The sequence below is a fragment of the Micrasema longulum genome, unplaced genomic scaffold, assembly GCF_059751315.1.
Source record: "Micrasema longulum isolate JH-2025_06_02 unplaced genomic scaffold, ASM5975131v1 h1tg000824l, whole genome shotgun sequence".
NCBI lineage: Eukaryota > Metazoa > Arthropoda > Insecta > Trichoptera > Brachycentridae > Micrasema > Micrasema longulum.
Window position 1 is genome coordinate 229,272 of NW_028278016.1, and position 23,419 is coordinate 252,690.

A 23,419-nucleotide genomic window follows, 5' to 3' on the forward strand; every position below is an offset into this window, starting at 1 on the left:
AATGTTATTTTGCTTCCCTAATCACCTAATTGATAAATTATCTTAGTAGTTATTTATTTGATATAAAATGGATAAGAAATATTGCATCCTTAATGTCACATTTACCAGTTATGAATAGTCTAGGAAAGTTTGAAAACGCAGTTTATTTAAAGTTATTATAGATAGAGTTTTATGCTTTCTTTTATCCCGCTATCGATGCTAGTGCTGTATGCATTCGATGTGTATATTATTGTTCGTAATATGAATGTAAATCCACATTAAATAAAGCATTTTAAAATTTAATTAAAATATGCTGCATCATTTCAAACACTTAATCTCTATCCACTCTGATCGAAAATATATAATTTTGTTGATTATTGGGGTACTAGTTTTTAGGTTAGGTTAGGTTGTTCATCAGTTGGGTACTAGTTTTTTAGATTACTCTCGATAAAAGAAGAAAGATTTGTTGCAAAAGATGTCTGTATTTTGGTAACAGAAAATTTTCTCTTATGAATAAAACCACTGTTAAGGATTTTTTTTTTTATGTTTGTATAAATCCTGTGCCAATAATAACTCGATTGTTTCATGGTCTTGGTTGTATTCCAAGTATTTTATTTTGTATTATTTAAATATTTTCACTAAGCTATATTTAGTCCTAGGTATTATTTATGTGATGTAATTGCCTAGTATATTTGAGTCTTGTCATCTGTTAGCCTGTAAGAAGTGATTAAACATTAATCTCAACTATTTTCTTACAGAAATCATCATGGCTAGACTTATTTTTAGCTGAATTTCTTACTCAACTAAAAGATGGGTGTGAGGTTTCCTCTATCTTATCTTTCTGGTAAGAATGTTTAATCTCTGTTACAATTTTGTTTACTTAAGGAATTCCTGCCCGTGCAAGTCAGTTTGTTTCCTTGCCAGAATTTGATTTATTTTCTATAACATTACTTTTATAATTAATACTGCCATTCCAAAATTAGTTACAAAACCGAACAGATTAATTGAAACAAACCCTTTTTTGTATTTATAACTATATATAACTTATATTTTTCCAGCACAGTCCCCATTGAAATGTTTAATGAATATCAGCACTTATTGCAGATTATGAACTTTTGAGATTGTTTGGTATTTTACTTGTTTTTTCGTTAAAGTTGTTCAGCTCCGACATTTCAATGGTGCCTCCAAAGATGGAGGATACATCTATGATTAGGCGGACAACCGTACAATAACCGTACTGGTTTGGCCTGGAAATTTATCATACACAAACCTAATTGAAAATCTATGGGCAATCTGAAAGAAGTTTATTTTTTAAAAATACAAATTAAATTATTATCTTGTTTTAATTAATCTGTTTGGTACTGTTTGTAGAATACCAATGTCAAAAAATATTGTTTAAAAGTAATAATTTTATATTATTTATTTTGTAACTTATGTTCATATTTCATACGAATTTATCAATGGCCCATTGAACTTTTAGCATTGTGATTATTTCTTTCTCACTTATATTACTACATAAATAATATATTGTTTATCCTTGTCTATCATATCATTTTAAATAGTTTTAAGAAACAAAATGCCATTACAAATTTTGCGCACAATTAGAAATGAATCATTTTTCTATTGTATAGAAAGACCGATGTAAATTACCTGGTTTAGGATGGGGTTTGGACTCTAGTTTTATAGGAGATATTATGCAGAAGTATTTTTGTACAAACTTGTAAAGGATTAGTGAGAAAATTTATTGATTTTAATTACAAGTTCCGAAAGAATTTCCGGAATGAAAAATGTTTGGAGTTGAAATGTTACTTTTATTTTATTCAACAGTGTTTATGTACGCAGTCTTATGAAATTTCTAATGATTTTATGACGTGTGATAATGAATTGAGATAATGTAAAAGTATTTTTTCATTTTAGGTTGTAGAAAGGGTATAAAAGGGTATAAGTAGATGCTTAGACCTTCATAGTTAGAAATATTACTAATTAAATATTTATAAACAGATATCGCGACAATGTATTATTTTATCTTTTTTTTTCTAATATTTTTATTCCTTGGATAACATATTATGTAGTATTTAAACAGGATGATTGATCGATGTGACACATTTATGTCAGGTTACATTGATTTTTATTAAAAATTGTACAAATAATTATAATATTAAATTATAATTTAAAAAAATGATAATATTCAAATGGTCAGATAATAATGGGATCATAATGTGAAATCACAAGTCTAGATATTCCGTGCCTAAATCAACTGTAATTGATCTTTTTGGCCTGTTTGGTGCAAATAAAAGTGGTTATTAATTTTATAAAAATTATCTTTCAGCCCACTGGGTGGTATTGTCACTCTCGTCGGCTGCGAGCTTCTCTGTGGAGTCCACTGTGTGACGTCGTCCTCGTGTGCCCAATACCTCCAGCTAGCCAGGAACGACTGTACTCCTCCGCATTGCCTTTCCAACTTCCAGCTCTGCGACAAACTAACCAATAAGTGCAATGGAGAAGCCGTTGCGGCCGCCAACAATGTTTCAGTTCCGCACACTAATATCCCGTCCATTAGCTTTCCACTTCCCTCGTCCATCTATTCACTGCAGAAATACGTGCTTAAAGGTTCCGCTTGGAGGTGCCTCGCTTTGCTTCAAGCATTAGGAGTTGAAGTAAGTATATACAACTAGCTACATAACTATAAACAAATATTGAGTCTTCCTCTTCTGGTTTCAATCTCTGATATTTTGTGCAGTAAACACCGCATCTCCTCTATTCATTCCGGTCATCGACGGTTCTTTTCATATGTTATTTATTTATTTTATTTATTCATTTCTGCTTTATTAATAACATCTTAAGAACTAATATAAACTTTTATTAACATTACTATTTTTTATCAAAATTTCCCAAGAACATATTTTTTCAAATCAATTTAAAAAAATTAAATTCCTTCTATTTCTTTTATTTCTTGAAGCAACTCATTGTACAGCTCTAATCCCTTGTACAGTGAGTTTCGAGATTCTGTTTTTCTCCTCATTGGTAATCTTATCTTTTTTTTATCTCTTGTTTCATATGTATGTTAAGTCTTTTTAGGAAAAAAATTCTTCAATATTTCATAATTGTTCCTCTATAGGAAAACAAAAAATGGTCTCATTTTTCAAAAATATATGTTTAACTGTCAAAATAATTTATAGCTAATCCAATATAAAGATTCCTGGTCTATAAAAAACTTGCCTCTTTCTAACAATATATGTCGCTACGTTTCTTCATACTATTATTTTCTAATGTGGGCCAACACGCATGCGAATGTAACAATAAAACAAGCATATATAGAGAATTGAAACAATGCCACCCACGAATATAGAAGTCAAATACCTATAGGCAGAATGGTGAATGTTGCACAGCGTATAAATTGATCACTTAACCCAGCTGATGACAAATCGTAAGCTTTTTAAATACCTAGATTTCAATATTTTTAACAGATTCACCATTGTTGAAGAAATATCTAATGTATATTAAATGATAAGTTGGTCTTCGTGCTAAACGAAACAAGAGGTTGTTTCTATATCTGACTTGTTCAGTATCTTAAATGTTTTATTTTTAGTTTTACTCACCCCAAAGAAGTTGACATCACCTTCTCAATTTTATTTTTATATTTTGATAGGTTGAGTTTATCTTATTATGTCAATTTTGTCTTCTCTTTCATTTATATTGTTTGGTGAGTAGGATTATTAATTTTTCCATTACTCTCATTTATTAGATTAGTCACTTAAATTTTTTATATTTTAAATATCTAGAATTGATTTTAACATGTTAATAATTGTAGATAGGTAGGTATGCTTTTAAATATGTATGTATGTGTTTATGTTATTATTTAGATTTTAATTTTATATAATAGGTACTCTGTATCATTAACATAATAAAGAAATAACACTGAGATCTGGCTTTGTCATAGAAAACTTACTGTAGTTTTTAAAAAATTGAAACAAATTCGTATAAAAGATCTTAAAATATCTTTTACAGATTTGGCTTTAAATTTTTAAAAATAATCACATATCTATTTATGTAAATAATGATTTTACACGCATTTTTATCGAATAACTTAACTTGTTACCTTGGGTAATTATTTTGATATAATTTCATCATACTAATTTAGATTAATTGACATTACCATGTGCGTATTTTTTTAATCATTTAGACGGCGTCTACAATTACCAGATAAGAGTTACTATTTTATTTTTTTTCAGAAATTGTGTCACTATTTATCACATTATTATGTAAGCAGTTTTAGTATTGCATTTTTAATAAACATATTACTTTATCATAGCATTGACTGAGGAAATGCTTGTGAATTTAACTATAATTAAATTAGTGGTTCGCCCATCTTATGGCAAAATGATGCATCTCAAAAAAGCTCACACTGAGATAATCGCAATTAAAACGTTTTATGGAATTTATAAAATAACTTTTCTATAGTTACACCAAGTTGCCGATTGGCTAGGAAGCCTTATAAAAAATAGTCTAAAATACCATATGATAGATCTCAGAGAGGAGAATATTTTGAGCCAGTATTAAAGCAAAACGATACATTTATAGATGCATTGTTTTGCCATCAGACAGGCGAGTTGTTAATTGTTCATTTTTATTGCGATCATAGTAGAGGTGCTAAAAAAAATGAAACAGTTATTTTAAAACATTTATTCTTCAGAAACAGCTAAAACAGTTTCACAAAAATAAATTAAGCTGTATTCCAGTTTTTCATTCCTTGCTTATACTTTTGCCTCGTTTGTGACTGCAACCCAGAAGTCGAAAAACACCGCTCTAAACTGTTAGTAACAGTTTTACTATGAATCTATTTTACTCAAAATTCATTAATTCATTTTTGTTTTTACCCATATACCTATATTATTTTTGTCAAAAACATTTTTTTAAACTTTATTTCTTATCTTTATTATGTTTTGTAATATATTTTTATTTTTTCTTTTTATGTTAAGATTACTTGAATCAAATGATTTATTTCCAGATACTTAAGTTATTCATTCGCTTAGAAAATGTTTTCAAAAAGTTGATCTTATAAAAATAAATAAAATCCAATAACATGCAAATACATTTATCAATAAATTTACAATATCTAATAGGAACCATAAATACACGGTTTTTCAGGGCCATACTGCTAAACTTCAAAGGAACATTTTTAATGATGTACCCGCAAAAATATCCTAATGTATTTTAAAAGTGCATTTATTTATTTTTAAATTGAGATTAAAAACATATTTGACCAACCAATCGCCGGGACAGCACCGGGGCGCGGACTAGGGAAGCGGCTTGGTAGGAGAGAGGCAAGAGCTTGTGGATGGGATGCTAGTCTGACACATCATGGATTGACTATATTTTCAAATTTAAATAACTATTTTCTTTCACAGTAAAAAATACATTTTTGAAATAAAATTATTAGGACTTTAAAAAAAGTTAACCATGAGGAATGTTCCTCTGAAGTTTCGCAGTCTGATCATCATGTATAATATTGGGTGATGATAATATTATATAACCTTGAATAAGTTCATCGGCTTCCTTTTTTAAATGTAGTCTTGAATTTAAAATGTTTCTTATTATTATTGCGAAAAAGTAAATAACTTCATGATTGGGGTTTATCATTATTCTTTGCACCGTCGTAAAATATTATAATTTGAAATAAATCATGCGCTTTTATACAACAAACCTAAGTGATAACCTTAGTGCAAAATGTTATTATAATATATGTTCATATTCCAGTCATAGTGATATATTCCCGCCCGTTCCACTGTAAACATGTTGTTGATATGCCACAAATTAAAGTACTACAAAAGTACTTAATAAAGAAATATTGTTGGTACAGTTTAATATCAGCAATAAATGATAATGAAACAGCCAAAAAAAAACATAAACAAATTGAATAAACGAATACGCATATTGTTTCTTTGATAAAAATATGTTTAATGTTAAATTTTATATTATAAGTTTAATTAATAATTTATTAAACTACTGAAATTCCTGTGTTCTCATTAAGGGCCAGTTGCACCATAAAAATACTTAAGTTAAAATAGTAGTTTTTGTAATTTTAAAAAAAATAAGCTCAGCTACTGGTCTCATACAAACCATTTGATTAATTTTGACAAACACGCAACAATGATTTAACTTTAAACTTAACCTTTTCTGTGCAACTAATCCTAAGACCGATATTTTTAAAGCCAAAATGTATTTCAAAAGGATGAGTATTCAATAAAATCAGCAGTTTTCAAAAAGAACTGGGAGTGCAACTAGGAATAGCAGGCACTGGAGATCTATTCAGTGCAAACCAAATGCTGCCTGCATAGTACCTATTCTTCTCTACGGATGCGAATCGTGGCACCTGACTAGGGCCCAAAACAGCAATTAATTAAATTGAGAAAATGTAGCTTTATAAAAGTGATTTAGTGCTGATTTAAAATTAAAAATATGTAATTTTTTTACGTTAAAAAAAATAATAATTTAGGGAACATATAGATTTTTCTGAAACATGATACTTTTGGAAACACAATATAGGTAATAAGTATTTAAAAAAATGCAATGAGCAATATTTTGTTTATGTCCAATTATAAATAATATGTTTATTAAAATTAATACAAAAGATATAAAATATGTATCAGGTATTGTATAACTTATTCGTATTGATTTCTAGGGCTTATCATGCAGTCGGCAACTGAGTGGAGTTCTGGTGTGGCTTTATGGGGAGCTGAGTGGGTCGGGAGGAGTCTGTCACGGACCTAATCCCTACTTACCCCGCTCTGAAGTAAAGCCTGACATACACGAACTATTTATCAATAAGTAGGTGAAAGGATTATGATATGATACATAGTATATTTATTAAATGTGGTCATTCAACAGGTATATATAAAATATGTCAAAATTATCCATCGTATAATAAAAAGTATAATTAAAAAACTTGTAACAGTCCTCAGTTACAGAGAGTCTAAAATGAGTCTGGGTCTTGAAAAAGATTATCAATTTATTCTAGACCAAAAAAGCATAAAAAAATTCAAATTACTTCTCTAAAATTGATGTTGATTTGTTCACAGTGAGAGTTTTAAATAAATTATCTAAAAATTTTTGACTTTTTGAATTCTACTAATGAAAATAAGTGCTATGATGTTTGCATTTGTCATTAATGATTATTTGTGTAGTTAATTATTTAATTGTTTTGTTTCCTTCACAGAATCTGGATTAGGCAGAAAATTAGAGGAACAAATTTTTCACGAAGAATAAGTCTTAATGGAGGATCTCACCATGAGCGCAGTGGAAACCAATTCAGGTTAGATGGCAAAATATTTTAAATATATTTTTATGCATTTCTTATTTATGTTATTAACATTGCCTAATTCTTTTCAGTCGCAGTCGAAGAAAAACAAATCAAAAAACTTCCAATCCAAATACAGAATTGAGGAAATCTCACGCGAGAAGGTCGTTATTTTCAAAGAACAAAGTTAGTACAAACAAAGACTCGTACCAGTCGAGTGATTCAGAACATAACAGTGACGAACTAGAGTTACTCAATCGCTCTTTTACTCTGAAAGCTCGTTACAATCCACACGACTTTGACTATTTTACATCGGTTGTTCGAAGCGATGATGATAAGTCTACTGATTCATTTTATAGTCCATTAAGACGATCGCAACAGAAAAAGAAACCTTCTGTAGAGGATTATATCACTGATAGACATAGGGAAATCCTTAAATCGGAGATTAGCCAATTTGAGTTCAGTGAAATGGCAATAAACCTTTTATATAAATTATGCAAAGCCGAATCTAATACATCCGGTTCAGAAGCCCTTCATATAAATGTTCAATGTGTCAATTTCGCTGTAAGATTCTTATGTACGTTACAGTTTGAGTCTTCACCAGCTTCACGAGTTAATTTAACACAGCCAGAAGTTGCTCATTTGAAAGCTTCACTTACAGAATTACTTATGGTATCTTTCGATAAAATTTTTCCTCATCCTGATTTGTTTATAAAAATTATACACAATGGACTTTTACCGATGTTAGTTCGACTTTTAGAAGATTCAACATACAAATTATCAGTGCGCTTCCAACCCAAGGAAGAACCAAATGAAAAATCGGATTATCCCACCGGCGAAAACAATGTATTGCAAGAGCAATCTATAGAGTCCGAGGAGGCAACAGATTTGATAAAATATTTGTTTGGAATCAGTTACACCACAATTGTATTTTTTTACTGTTTATTGATGCAGCATCGATCCCTGGATAAGATACATAATTTTACAGAACAGTTTAAATTATTCGGAGATTGCAGAAAAGGTCAGGTATTGAAAGAAAGTATTAGCCTGATTTTGAGAATTCCAGGAATTGATAAAACATATTCCATCAATTTAGTGAAGAAATTACTGGACCTATTGAGCAGACTGATTGGCACCATGAAATTAGTCAGAAGTGAAGTTGTTCATTCCGCATCGTGCTCTCGAAGCAGACATAAGATGTGCCGGCCCAAAGTTTCGCTGATGATGCAGCATCATCACGATATCCTCGGAACTTGTTTCTGTCATTCTGGAAACATGGGCCTAACTCCAGTATGCAGTGTAGCGACATTATACGCCACCCTCACTTCACTGTTGAATGATGAAATCCTCACCCAGAGTGCTAGTCTTCGCTCTAAACTTCTCCGCTGCATGAGAATTTGCGGATCTTGTTGCTGTTTCTCTCCCCACTTTCTCCTGGACAGAGTGATAAGAGTTGTCCGCTCTCATCACGGTTTGGCTAACTTGTGCTTTTCTGTCTTAGAACAAACTTTGTACGGAGAATTAGGCGCTATTAAACTCTATCAAGACAACGAACCTTGCGCAACTTGCGAACGCTACTTTGTCTCAGATGACAGTGTCAGGAAAGAGTTGATTTCGTCAGTAAATCAAAATAGAGAAATCCGCAGTAGAAGTTCATCAAGCAATTATTTTTACGAAGAAGGTATAAATAGGAGCATCGTGGATGTACCTGAAAATAGAGCAATATGGCCTTTCTTATCCAAGTATCTGCCACTTCTTCAAATTGAGGACTACTCAATATTGCACGCCACTATGAGTCATCTTTTACGAATGTCTGTCCAATGTAAAGAATTTGTGAAACACGATTTACTGTTTTGTATCTTATATCCGGCATTTCTGACAGGAAAGAAACGCTACTTATTAACAAATGGAGAACCATCTTACTTTGTTACTTTATCATGTTTAAATTCTTTTTCAAGCTTACTCAGCCGCACCGCATTTGCCGAAGAATTCATTCAGATAGGAGGACTAACCGATATTTTAGAACTTATGGCGCTGCCTGAATTTTCCAAGCAGTGTTGTTCTATTTTAGAAATAACGGCTATTGTAGAAATTTTCAACACGAAGCTGGACTCGAATGGTTCAGCAATGAAAATGGCTTCATTGTCTTTAAAGCCAAGTGAAATAGAATCACTTTCATCATTACGCATGCTATTCAAATCCTTAGATGATGTAACAAACAAGGCGTTTAAATATTTTAAATTGAAAATTGAAGAGTCGGTATTTATTAAACTAATGGATTTGTCTGATGATAAAGATGCGCCATTTAACAGTATCGAAGAGGATATTTCAAATTCAGATAGTGAAGATCCTCCTTTGGATGAAAGTGCCTACCGTTCATTCCAGAAGAAGTCACAACCTATAAATATTAAAGACCCAAACAGATCGCATAATAACGCTGTCTTTGAGATGCAGTTTAGCTCTCTGGAGCAGACAGTAAATCATCACTCAGAGCTTCTAAAGAACATTTGGACTTTTTGGAGAACCTGCTCAGCTCTTTGTTTGTACTGTCCCATATTGAGGAAATATTTAGTGCGGCAGAAAATATTCAGAGACTCTTACAAAATGCTCAAGTTGTTGCTTCATTGTATTTGTTTTGTGCCGTGTACACTCACTGAAAATAAAATCCATATCAAGATCTTGGAATCCATCATCTCCATAAACCTATCAGTATCTGGTGAGTAATTGCGCAACATTATGAATCTTGTTTTCTTATTGTATGTATGTTATCTTCTTTCAGTGTACGACCTAATTTTTTAAAGTGTTCAAGTCAATAGTAAAGTTATGCAAAGTAAGTCCATTCATTTTAACTCTCGTAAGAATCACACCTGTACTTCTATAATTTAAAATGATAAATAAATATATAATAATAATAATAAATATTCATAAATAATTAGATAACCACTTAAACTGGAAATAACATGTAAAGACTGTTGTTGCTAAAATAAGCAGTTATGTATTTGTACTAGGTAAACTGAATAAAATAGCTAACAGTGAATGTGTAAATTCAATTTTGAAATATGGTATTTTTTGGGGTAACTCTACTAATGTACGATGTTTTAAAATTTTTAAAAATATGTGTTAGGAAAATGGTAAATGCCGATTACCTGACAACATGTAGACCAATTTTTATTAGATTAAATTTACTAACAGTGACGTTTATTTATATAATGAATCTTAATTTTATTTTTAAATCAAGACCCAAATATTTTAGTACACAAGAAAAAGCCACTTTCATAACACCAGAAATAAAAGTAAATTTAAAATTCCACTGTCAAAACAATCATTTATACAAAGATGGCTCTTATGCATGGCAGTCAAAAATTTTTAATAAACTTCCTAAAAAATTTTTTAAAATAATTATTTTTCAAGAGTGTTAAAAGTTTTTCTAATAAATAAATGTTTCTACAGTATAAATGAATATTTGTATGATGTAATTGAATGAATTAAAAAGTAAAAAGTATAAAGTGTAAATAACGTAAGAAATAGACACCGTAACTTATATATTTTTTTACTGTTTGTATTTTCTTAACTTTTTATTTATTTACTTTAAAACATTTAAGTTTGTAAGTGAAAATTCTTGATGGAAGTTCATTGTAATTTATTATATAAATAAAACACGAGTGATACTTTAATCCACAAATTTGGAATATCCAGTGACCGGTTTCATCAAGAGTTTCATCAAGTTTCACCGGAGACACCAAAAATAAAATAAAATACTTAAACTCATTAAAATAGCATTATATCCATTCATTAGTTAACCCATAGAAAATTTGTTGATGATGATCCTTAAGATAAAAATAACTTTATTTAATTTACTTACATATAACTTTGAATTATGTATCCTTACCTCTGTTCTGTATAAATACATTTAACTTTTTAATAAAGATACCAGTCTCGAAGATGTCGCGAAAGCGATGAAACCGGTCACTGGATATTCAAAATTTGTGGATTAAAGTATCACTCGTGTTTTATTTATATAATAAATTTATTTACTTTATTATTTATTTTTTATTTTTTTCATCACTGTATTTTTTTGTTTGTTTTTTTTTGGTCAGACTGTAAGACATTGCTAGTGCCAATAAGTTCGCCATTTAACTGTGTATATGCCGGCTATAGTCATCAAAATCGTGTCCTTGTTTAGAAAAAAAATTGAATCAGGTTGTGGTCCCGTGGCTAGTGTTGCGGACTCACGGATCAGAGGTCCGAGGTTCGAACCCCACTCTACCCCAACTTGATTTCCATTTTCTAGTAGTGAGTTATTTACAACTCATTGAAAATGGCCACCAAAATTGAAATATTTGGGTAAATCATAAGAACGCTAATATTTCTTTTCATTTTAAAAAAAAAAAGTATAATTGTACAGTAAAAGGAGATAATATGGTGTATCTATGAAAAACAGTCCGCAACAAGTGTCCTAGTACGCTAGTCAACTACGGTGCAATCAGAAGAGAAATATAAAAAAAATATTAAAAAGTTGTAATATGTGTCCATATGAGGGGTCCTATGCGAAAAAAGTTTATTATTTTTAATAAACTAAACGTTATTTTGTTTCTTACAAAAAAATTTCATTTCAGATGTTTTGAATAGGTTATCTGTTTTCACATCAGTCATAATTAAATGTCTGTTTCTGTTATTTTTTAAATTGTTAGGCTTACAATAAATTATAATTTTAATAAATATTATATTAAATTAAACATTTACCCACATAGATCACTGACAATAATATCTGTGACAACTGACAGAACATATAAACAATATTTTTTCGTTTCTATTTTTTCTAGCATAAATGATAAAATAAAAATAAAATCAGAAATGATAATCCTTAAACGAGAATGCAAATTTAGTGGTTAATAGTTGTTTTTATGTAAAGAAGATAAAGTGAGTGTGAATTTTGTTTTTGTTTTATATAACTGAGTAATTATTTAATATTTTTTTAAAAGTGTTTTATTTTTGACTGGTTTTATTAAGTATGTGTCTTTAAAACAGTCGAAAGATAATTTTCCGTATCAACATTATTTTATAAGGCATAAAGTATGTATTATAAATATCGACTCTTTCTATTCTGCAATTGATTTACAATGAACTTAAATTGCTCAACTAATTGTTTTCAATTAATTCAGTAGTCTAACCAAAGTAAATCATTTGTATTTTTAATCATTATTCACTATTTTGTCACAATTATTAAATGTACTGCATTGCATTTTAAGAATTATATAATAATAATAAAAAAAACTGGTACATTTTATCATTTTAGGTGTTTCTCAGTTTTTTTTAAATTTAAAAAAAATATAATTAGTTTATTTAAGTTGATACGCCCAAATATTTTACCCACTTTTCAGATTTTATTTTTTCACAGTTATATGTCAAGGAAGCGGTATTTATTTTGGAACATAATGTTAAGCTTTTATGTAGGGGCTGTAATTTTGAATTATAAAAGGATATTAATTGTGTTTTTTCAAAATTAAGAGAAATAAAATTCCTATCTAGCCACTCTTTGATTGATTTTACTTCCGCACTTTGAATATGGATTAATAATATGGTCGCAGTGTAGTAAAAAATGTAAGACATATTAAAAGAATAATGAATAAGGCGCTTTAATAAATATACTAGAACTACAGATTTATATAACACACTGATCAAGCAAATAATAATTGCACAAAAAGCTTTTATAAAAATTATCTTAAGAGTCCCAATCAGAACTAGCTTCCTCGGTATATTTGAAAATCTTAATGCCAAATGTATAAAACAACTTTATGTAAAAACTGTGTTACTATACGCACGTAAACATTATTCTCTACCTTCCGTTACAAATACAAGAGTTACTAGATACTCCACCATGATGCTGCAAAAAAAAAATTAAAAAATACAACCTTCGGTCAAAGAGGATTGGCCTACTACTCGGTTAAAGTGTACAATCTACTTCCATTATCCATAAGGACAATTAGTAAGTTCCCACAATATAAAATTGCTATTAAGAAATGGATAGTGGAGGTGGGTTGCGCACGGATCGATGAGTGGATCAAGCCAAATAGGTAAAATGTGTGCACTGTTTATGAAATTTTTTCTATTGGTCTTTATAAATTGGTTATGTTTTTTATGAATATTTTAGTTTTGTATTGTTTATTATGTTAATTATAATTAGGTTCATTGGATTAATAACGTTTTTTTTTATTGTTACTATTATGTTAACTTTGTTAAATAGCTAATCTTAGGCATGTTTCACATTTTGTAAAATGTTTCCCTCGGCACGGGACACCCCAGTGAGGGAACATTATTCTGTATAAAAAAAAGAATACAAACAATGTAAAAGTATAAAAAAATAAAATTAATAAATATAAAATAACAAAAATGCTTAATTTAGATAAATTAATTTACACCGATAAAGTGAAGATAATATTTAAAAAGAAAAACCATTAAATATAGACAAATATTAAATTTAAATTGAACTACAATATACGCACAAGAAATACAAGAGCATCAATTAATTTAACTTACGAACAATCTAAGACTAACATAAAAAGAAACAGTTTAGTGTATACGGCAATAAAGTTTTACAATTCTTTTTCAAACGACTTAAAAGATATACAAAACATTAACGTACTTAAAAAACTGTTCTTACAGCCCATGTGACGAGTGATATGTGATGTTATTTTATATACTTTAAAAGTGTCATAATATATATCCCCTCATACCAGCACTTCTGCTGATTGGGAATATTTTGTACCAATAAAATATTTGATGTAATGTAATATAATACGTTAAGTAAAACTATTTATTTTGTCATAAATTGTCGTATATATGAAAGCAATAGGGAAATATGACTTTTTTATTACTATTTTAAATTAATAAGGGTCTATGAAATACTGTCATGTAAAAAAAATATTTTTTCAGTTATTAGTAGCATAAAAAAATATTTTTATATTTTTAATTTTCAATTCCCGCAAAAACAGTCCATTGCATTGGCCACGCCCCTAATACGTCACGATTCAGTTAAATTTTGAACTTTCGCGTTTTTCTAGGGACATGTTTTTTTATATTTTGTTTTTCAAAGTTATGTATGAAAACATTTCTCCACAATATCCACATTGATTTTGAAAATACAATCAATTTTTCTAAATCCATTTCACATATTTTTATCGGTAATCATAGTATTCCCTATTCTATACGATATATCTATATGTTTTGTAGTTTATGTTGAGGTCATAATTATAAATATTTATTTATACGAATAATACAAATTATATTTCTCGTTTGATTTGCATGAAAACCTGTTTTGCCACATGCATTTATATAACCTATATTTACATATTATATCTAACTGACTAACGTAGTTAGTTAGATAGCAGTAACTTTTACCATCTTCTATTTATCTCATTACTTCAATGCCATTCTATAATATTGTCAATGTTCTTTGGTAATATTATAATTTTACCATCAGCAGTTATTTTAACTAATTGATTTTTATATTATTTTCAAAACTTTTCTCAAAGTAAATATAAACAACCCGTTAAAAATGCAGATTATAAGAGGGTATTTTCACAAGCCGAGAATAACGCTAAAAATTTAATTAGAATTGATTTTTACAATTCTAATGATATAACTCATAATGTATTCAAAACAAGTTTTAATCTATAATTTTCGGGTTTAAAAGTGATCACATACAAAAAAATTCGCAGTTGGCATCATGTCATTTTGACATCTAGCGTTATGACCGCTGTTCGCGCTTCTAATAAACTTTGTGTACCGTTTGTCCCACAGGGCGCGAAATGTTTCGTTTTCGGGTAATTCAAAATATGCATAATTTAAACCTTAGTAGAAAATTTATCTCATATCATAGAAATATTGATAATGTACCATCGCAATCATTTGCTTATTTTAAAGTAAAAATAAATAATATGTCAACTTGTTAACTGAAGCTAAAGACCTCTGAAGCTGTTCGAATTAAATAGATACGTTTTTATGTACTACAAAAAACTAAATCAGCATAAAACTAAAAATATAATTAGCAACCAAATACATATACTAAAATAATCATCATTGCTCTACCCTACAAAAGAGAGACAGGCTTATGCACTTAGTGACAAATAAGAACTTATGTTTTTTTTTGTTTACTTATTCATTCCAACATTATATATAATAATAAACAAAATAGTAATGTATCTCAAACTCCAATAGACCAAAAGCCCTGTGTTGAGTTGTGATTTAACACAGTGGAAAGTGGAAGCATACATATTTAAAAATGATAACATACATAATACTTCCACTGTTTTAAACAACATGCAATGTGTGCACCATATTATGATTAAAAACAAACTAATGAATTTATTTATTTACCTAACTTCTTGTAAAAACATTTATACATCGGCGGGCTTATTTCCAAATGGTAATTTCTCCCAATCAACCAATAGGCGTTATTTATATAATTTAAGTTTCTAAATTTATGGGAACAAAAATAAAATACAAAGGAATTAAAGAGAAAAGAAAAGAGGGGAAAAGAAGTGAATGGAGATGTTTCTTCAGACGTGATTTAATTAGAGAATGATCTTTGATAGTGGACGGGAGATGATTCCAATGGAATATCTCGCAGAAGTCTCCTGCAATGGTCTCTTTCCGTAGACAAAATACAGTTTTGAATATTCCTCCCAAAAATGGCCTTTATTTTGGAGAACTTAATTTGTTCATCTAGGGTATTAAACACTCTCGGGACTATAAAAGAAACATTTCTAATATCGTCAGGTTTCTGGAACAAGTTGGTAACTACAAATTTTAGAAAAATGAGAAATATTTGTTTAAAAAGTAAATAAAAATATGGCATTAACATATTACAACAAAGATGAAGAACACGTTAGAGAAGGTAATATAGAAGTCTAGGCATCTACAGGGCTTATGATCTGTCATTGGCTGGTTTTTGCATCCTGGCTGGGAGTTGAATCCAATACTTATCTACAAAAATTTGGAAAAAATCAAAATAATGTTCAAAAATATGGCATATTTTATTAATAAAAAAATGAATAATTTAATTTTTTTAACTTGAGGATTTGGAAAGAGCTTTTAACTTAAAAAGTGCAATATTTCACATCTAGTGAAATGTTAGTTACCAACTTGTGCCAGAAATTCATCGGGTTTGCAATAAAAATATTTTTTTTAGTGTAAGACATATTCAAAAACATGATATTATAAAATGGCATTTAGTACTTAGTGTAAGTACAAAATATAGTACTGTGTAGTTATCATCTCATAATATTGTATATTGGTTCCCCCACCCTGTAAGACCGGTTTATTCATGAAATTTGATATATACTTACTAAAGTGTGGAATCCTTACAATTTATACCTCATATCTGGCTTTAGTATCTCTTTACTTAGGTTGCCAAGGTTAACTGACCATTCCATTACCAGTCAGAAATATAAAATTTTAGTTTTTGCCTTAAAATATTGTGTTGCTATTATTGTATTTGCATGTGATTTGTTGTTATCAAACATACTCCTATCAAACTGGGTTGTGGCTTTAGGTGAAATCTTCGATAGTGATCTAACAATTATATGGAAACACAAATATAATGTTTTACGAGTGTAATATGTTTGCAGGTAAATTAACATATCTTCAATAAATTCTTTGTAGGGACTAAGAGCCTTTAATTAAATAATGATCATTTTTTTGGTGGTATTTTTGGTTGATTAAAATCGAAAGAAATATATTAACAGGACGCTTTTTAGGTTCCCTAGCCAAAAAATCTATTTTATAGGTACGGGGTATTGCAGTATCGCCGATAATATATATATATATACAGTCGAACTTGGTTATTACGAGGAAGATGGGGCCGACTGTATTTGCTCGCATTACTCGTTATACAAGAGAAAGGCTGTTTTTTAACCTAATCGCCATTGCATATAGTCACTAAGTAAACAAATAAATATATGTATAGTTCATACCGATAATTTTTAAAATAAAACTATTAAGGAAAATTATAATAAATGTTTACAAACATAATATTTTTTAAATTTAAATGTAGGTAAACAAACATTCTTATTTTCCACAATATTTGCACTGTGGATAAGAAGTTTTTTTTACACACCTCAAGATTTTTTGCACCACATTCTATTTTACAAATAATGAGGAAGTTCAGTGGTTTTTTAAAAAAAATTTATTTGTTAATAGACTGTTAAACTAAGTAAAAAAAAAATATATTTTTATTTTTATATATCGTATTATCCGCGCTACGATTTTTCAAAGTTTTGTATTTCTGAAATAACTCCGCGTGTAACGTCAGAGGTTCATTTCCGCTTATTCTCATTCAGTTCTTCCCATTGGTCCAGAAGCGACAAGCAGTCCGGAAATCTTCCATAGCTCTCAGATCATAGGTTGATTCACATGAACCAGTGACGTCATTTAAAGTAGTGCGTTTTTATCAAAATATTTTTTATTATTTTTTCTGTACATTTTCAAGAAACTTTGGCGTACAATTTAATGCTCTAATTTTTACCCCGCATAAGAAAACCTTTTTTGTATCCAATTCCCCGTAGGGCTGAAGTTCCTCATTGCCACTTTTCAAGAATTGAGAGACACTTCCTCTTGTTAGTGGACATGTTAATAATTCAAGGGTTAATTTTTAACTGATATGACATCACCTGCTCGTATTGTTTATTATGCACTGACCATAAAACATTTTTGAAAACTGGAAAGCATTGTAAAAACCCTCGAATTAAGGATGTCATTCATAAACTACAAAAGAAGTTGTGAATTGTAATATGGTGCGGAGGCAGTGCTTCCTGGGTTTACAAAGCTTGGATTTTTTACACGCAATTTCAACCATGTGTGTGATATTTTTTCAATGTTGTCGGCGTAAACACCAATTAGGTACTTAGACACTTACATTGTGTTGTAAACGTCTTCCAATCAATATTCAGCGGCATCGGTCCTAAGTTAGCTGCCCGTTTAGATTTTATTACTCAGGTTCTTCTTTTAACAATTATGTTTATAAATGATTGAAAATTTTTTGCTCAACTGTTGACAATATTTTTGTTCAGTATGTCCGAGAAGTAGCTTGTTATTTTTTTTAATTTTAAAATTTTATTTGGGAAATCAACAGTTCTACATAATATTTTTAGTAAACAAACAGATATAGTGTATAAACTCAGAACTAATAACAGATTTCCACATAGTATACAAAGTTAGTAAAGAAAATATTACATATCAAATAAATACATACAATTTATACATATAAAAATGTTATTTTCATGTACTCAATAATCAAGGATTTTTTAAATATTTATTTTAAGAACATTAAGTTACTGTAAATTGGGCGGGATAAGGACAAAAATGTTTGAAGAGAGGATAAGGAGGGGAGATATACATATTTATTATTATAATGTCTACTAAGTTACAAAATACATTTTTAGTGTAAATTTTAAAAGTGAATAAGTATATGGAGAAAACCGTAAACTAAAATATTGATGAACGTTTCCCCGTTATATCCGAGATCTCGCAATTTCCGTGATCGTTATAACCAAGTTCTACTGCATACATTTATAAAGAAAATGAGGTTTTTTATATTTTGTAGGACGGTTAACATTTTGGTAAAACCTATTTATTTAAAAATAATTATTAGCCTTGCTTACACCGCTGAATTATTAAATTATGTCAAACGGTTTCAGTTTTTTATCTTATTATTTATCCCGATGTTGAGCCAGTTGTCCTGAATGAGTTAGGTTATATATTTCATTCATTTTTCTCAAGCTGTTAAATTATTAACTGTTATTATTAATAATATTTTTTAAGATTAATATATTACAACAGAGATGAAGAACATTTATGAGAAGGGGATATGGAGGTCTAGTTATTTACAGGGCTTATGACCTGTCATTTGCTGGTTAAAGTGGCCACTTTACACACACCCTAGGGGCTTAAATCCAGTCCTAAACAAAAGTTTGGACAAACTCAAAATATTGTTAGTAATTTTTAACTGTCTCATTTTTTTATTCATTTGAATTATTAGTGATTATTTTTTTAGATTGCACCATGGACCGGTCAAAGAGAGCCACACTGGCCCTTTTGAAAGATGTGCTTTTGAATGAAAAGCATGCCAAACTTGATCTTCACAAAGTGAAGTCTCTGTGTGAGATGTTAATCCGGACGTCCACCATACAAGCCAGTGCCGAGCAAGTTATGCCACCAGTCAACAGGGCTAAAGTAAGATAAACATGCATTACAATTTTATATCGTTTTCATTAATGCATTGTTTATTTTTTTTAATAGAAAAATATTTAGATGGGTTCTTATTATTTACCCAAATATTTCATATCGAGGGCCATTTTCAACGAGTTGTAAATAAATCACTATTAGAAAATTAGAATCAAATTGGTGTAGAGTGGAATTCGAACCACCCGGACCTTTGAGCCGTGAGTCCAAGGCGCTAGCCACGGGACCACAACCCGATTTAAAATAACTATCATCATCATTCCCTTTCCGCACCTAATGGTGCATAGGGCACTGCATTGGTCCACCGATCGTAGCGTATCTTGATAATTTTTTTATATAAAGGTAAGATGATTAGATGGGAGGCCGTCAATGACGACCTTTAGACTTTATTCGTCGGAATTAAGGGGCGCTGTATTGGCATGGGAAAAAGCGAGAGTGTTGGCTGGCGATAGGGTCTCCTGGAGGCAACTGGTGATGTCCACATGCTCCACTTAGGAGCAGATGTGGTAAAGAAGAAGGAGAAGAAGATGATTAGTCTTACGCTTCAGGTACCAGTCCAGGGACTATGAAATTTTCTAGTGTAAAAACACCCTTTTAAATAAATATTTCTTATCAACCATATCGGGAATCGAACCTGAGACCTCTTAAATGGTAGGTAAATGCGCTGACCATTACACCATGAGGCCGACAACTAAACAATAATAAAAAAATCTAATCACTATAAACCCTTCCGAGCTTAAGGGGGTATTGTAGGGTTCCCCTGGTAGTAAATTTTTTCAATAACTTTTGGTAATCATCATATTGATTTCATTTTTAGCATGATCCTACACCATAATGTTGAGAATCTATCAGAATGATATAATATTTTTTTGCCGAATTCTTTCAATAATAATTCACATTTGTATTGCTCAGTTTGCACATGTACTTTTTGCTATTTGGGCGCAAATTTCCAGCCATAACCACAAAAAAACGGATTTCGTGCTTTATATTTTACATGCATTCAGTCCTCCCTAGTCTCCACTGTACCTCCACGCTGACGGGTGATGCGGCATTAAATCAGTGGTGTTCAACGCGTCATGGTGTGAGCATTGCGCTGTCATACAGCATCCTCTCGCAACAGTACTTTATATATTTTTTTTGTGAATTTCGCAGAAAACTAGAAATATAATGTGACTCTTTTATAACGCTACTGCAAAATCATACAACATTTAAAAATAATAATTTAATGTCTTATTTATAGCTTTACCTAAGGGTATGAAAACACTATGAAAAAATATGTAGTTTACAATTTGGTGGTATAACATATACTGTCATTTCAAGCCTAATGGTGAGCTTCATGATGAAGTTGGTTGTAGTATTGCGCGTTATAAAAACATTAAGATAACACCATTTTTTGTAGGGAAACAGCGAGTATTTATTACCATTAATTACTGTTAGTATTCATATAAAACTTTACTTTTTTATTTTATTCAGAAAATATACTGTCATACATAATAAGTATTAAAATCAAAGATTTTCTAACATAAAAATACCAATTAAGTTAAATGTGACAAAAAATAGATCAATAAAAAACTTCAGTGAGAAAATAATAATCATTAACATTTACATTTTCCATGGGGGTAATTATTGGTATTAAATAAAAATACCGAATGCACATTCTGAGTCATTCATGCAAACATATATAAATGCATACATATATAAAACATTCACAAACACATACATTACATGTGGTACATATACATATTATAAACCACTCAAGATGTACATTCAGCAACTATCCCAAATAATCAACTAAATACAATGTGCAGTAAAAAATGTATACATCAATACGAGACTTATGTAATTTTTACAGGTACGTCTAATAAATGAATTTCAGGTATAATGATTTATAATTATTTCATTCACAAATAATCTTCATATTAGAACAGGCTAAGCCGTGTTAGATGGAGACTAACCCAACCAGAGGACACACAAATAAATGCTCTTATGTCATATAGATCCCTTGGAAATAAGTATTTGTTTAATAAATAATATATGTATACGATCAACAAAAGTTGAAAAATAATGAGAGGGGTTGTGTTTCTGTGGGTAGCCCTAAATGGCAAATAAATGACACCAAAATTGAAATATTTGGGTAATTAACGCAAATGCTTATTTAAAATAAAAGCATAATAAATAATAAACTGAAATAAAAACAGATCTGTATAGACATCAATACAGGTTTCAGCTCTTTTATTTCCCAAAAATGAACTGATGGAGGATTTTAAGAAATATGGGTGTTCAAACAAGAAAACAAGAAAAAGGTCCGACGTTCAAACCCCGTTCTACCACAACTAGATTTTTATTTTCTATCATCAAGTTTTTTAAATTTAAAAAATGGTCCTAAAATTGAAATATTTAGATGAATTGAAAATGTTTTTTCCAAAAAATTATTGTAAAGTGATTACTTTTATACCAGTCTATGACTGTTGATAAGGCCTAGACTTCCATATTCTCTTCTCAAAGAGGTTCTTCACCTCTTTTGAAATATCTATCATGCATATAATGTATATAATATGTTAGTTCCTTGTTCAAGATGTGTATTGAAGCGGAAATTAAGTTCAGATTCATTTCTGTATCAAATTCCAACCACATTATAGAGAAAGTTGGCTAAGAACAATCTATGCCCTTGTTTCACAATCTGCGTCTATCATGTGTTACATTTCATTACGTTAAGTCCTGTTTCTTTAGACACTAAAACTATTTTACTATATTTTTTAAATCATTCTACTAACCTGCTTGGTTTATTTTTTAGAAAGTGCGACTGACTATAATTCTAGAAGGTAATGAAATATGCAATTTTCACTTATCTTTTAAACACGGTTAAAAATATTTATGAAAATATACATTAATAATTAATGAATCGATCGGTGGTTCATTTGATGCATTGACTATAAATTATTGTTTTAGTATTTAACCAAAAAATTAATTGCATATAAAAATTGATCATTCATTCATCATTCGTAGAAAGTTTTGAACAATAATAAGATCATAATAAATATAAGACAAGTTTGTTTAAAACCTTTTTATTATTGTTAAACAGTGAGAAAGATAAAGTCTTTAAGTATAATTTAATTGCCATATCATGTCAGATGCAAAATGAACTTGCAGAATCATAAGGAGTTGATCACACAACAGTTGCAAAATGCTTTATTAGGAATGATTTAAAAGCAAGGATATTGGGTGCCTTACGAATTGAAGCTGAGAGATATCGAACAAAAAACAGCAAGAATTTATTCTAGTCTTTTGCAAAAATAGAAGACGAGTGATACTTACCTTTTAAACATAACTTTTTAGATGACATGTTATATTATACTTTCAGCCTTTAATATTAGTGCTGAAAGTTCAATTTTCTTGTAGCGTAATTTTGCGCTTGTTTGTTTGTTTCTATGAAAAGTATAATCTAAGAAAATGGCGTTTTTTTTACAGCTGCCTCCATTATTGTTTTCGGCTAACAGTGATGATGAGTCCCCTTCCAGTGGAGATGATGATGACGATAGTGCTAAACTAAAGCCATACATGAGTGAAGGCAGTGATCCCTATTATACGGCTGAAGAAGGTTATGATGTAAGTCTGCTGAATATTTTATTTATTGGTGATTTCAAAGTCCAACAATTTTATTATTTTAATAATATAACATTACAATATACAGAAAATTAAATCTATAACTATATCCACAAACATGTATAAAATATCAACTGGTGTGTACAAAATATGTGTGAGTGTACATAAGCTAAATGAGAGTTTAAATTTGTATATATTTTTTTAAAATAATTACTGGTAAGGATCAGGGCAATTGCTTTTGTTTTAGAACTCTCTTTTGAATTTTGACTTGTTGAAGTAGAAAGGGAGCAACAAAGTGAA

At 29.8% G+C, this 23,419-nt stretch overlaps 1 protein-coding gene across 3 annotated transcripts in view; it reads left to right on the plus strand.

Moving 5' to 3' along the window:
• The window catches only part of mv (lysosomal-trafficking regulator mauve), a 64,939-nt gene that overhangs the window by 913 nt on the left and 40,607 nt on the right, over window positions 1–23,419 (plus strand). For all 3 annotated transcript variants that reach the window (XM_088230852.1, XM_088230853.1, XM_088230854.1), the window contains exons 2-8: window positions 738–823; window positions 2,309–2,636; window positions 6,662–6,807; window positions 7,196–7,291; window positions 7,369–9,992; window positions 19,329–19,507; window positions 22,985–23,122. In XM_088230852.1, coding sequence (XP_088086978.1) covers window positions 738–823; window positions 2,309–2,636; window positions 6,662–6,807; window positions 7,196–7,291; window positions 7,369–9,992; window positions 19,329–19,507; window positions 22,985–23,122 — 3,597 coding nt within the window. The remainder of the gene's footprint in view (window positions 1–737; window positions 824–2,308; window positions 2,637–6,661; window positions 6,808–7,195; window positions 7,292–7,368; window positions 9,993–19,328; window positions 19,508–22,984; window positions 23,123–23,419) is intronic.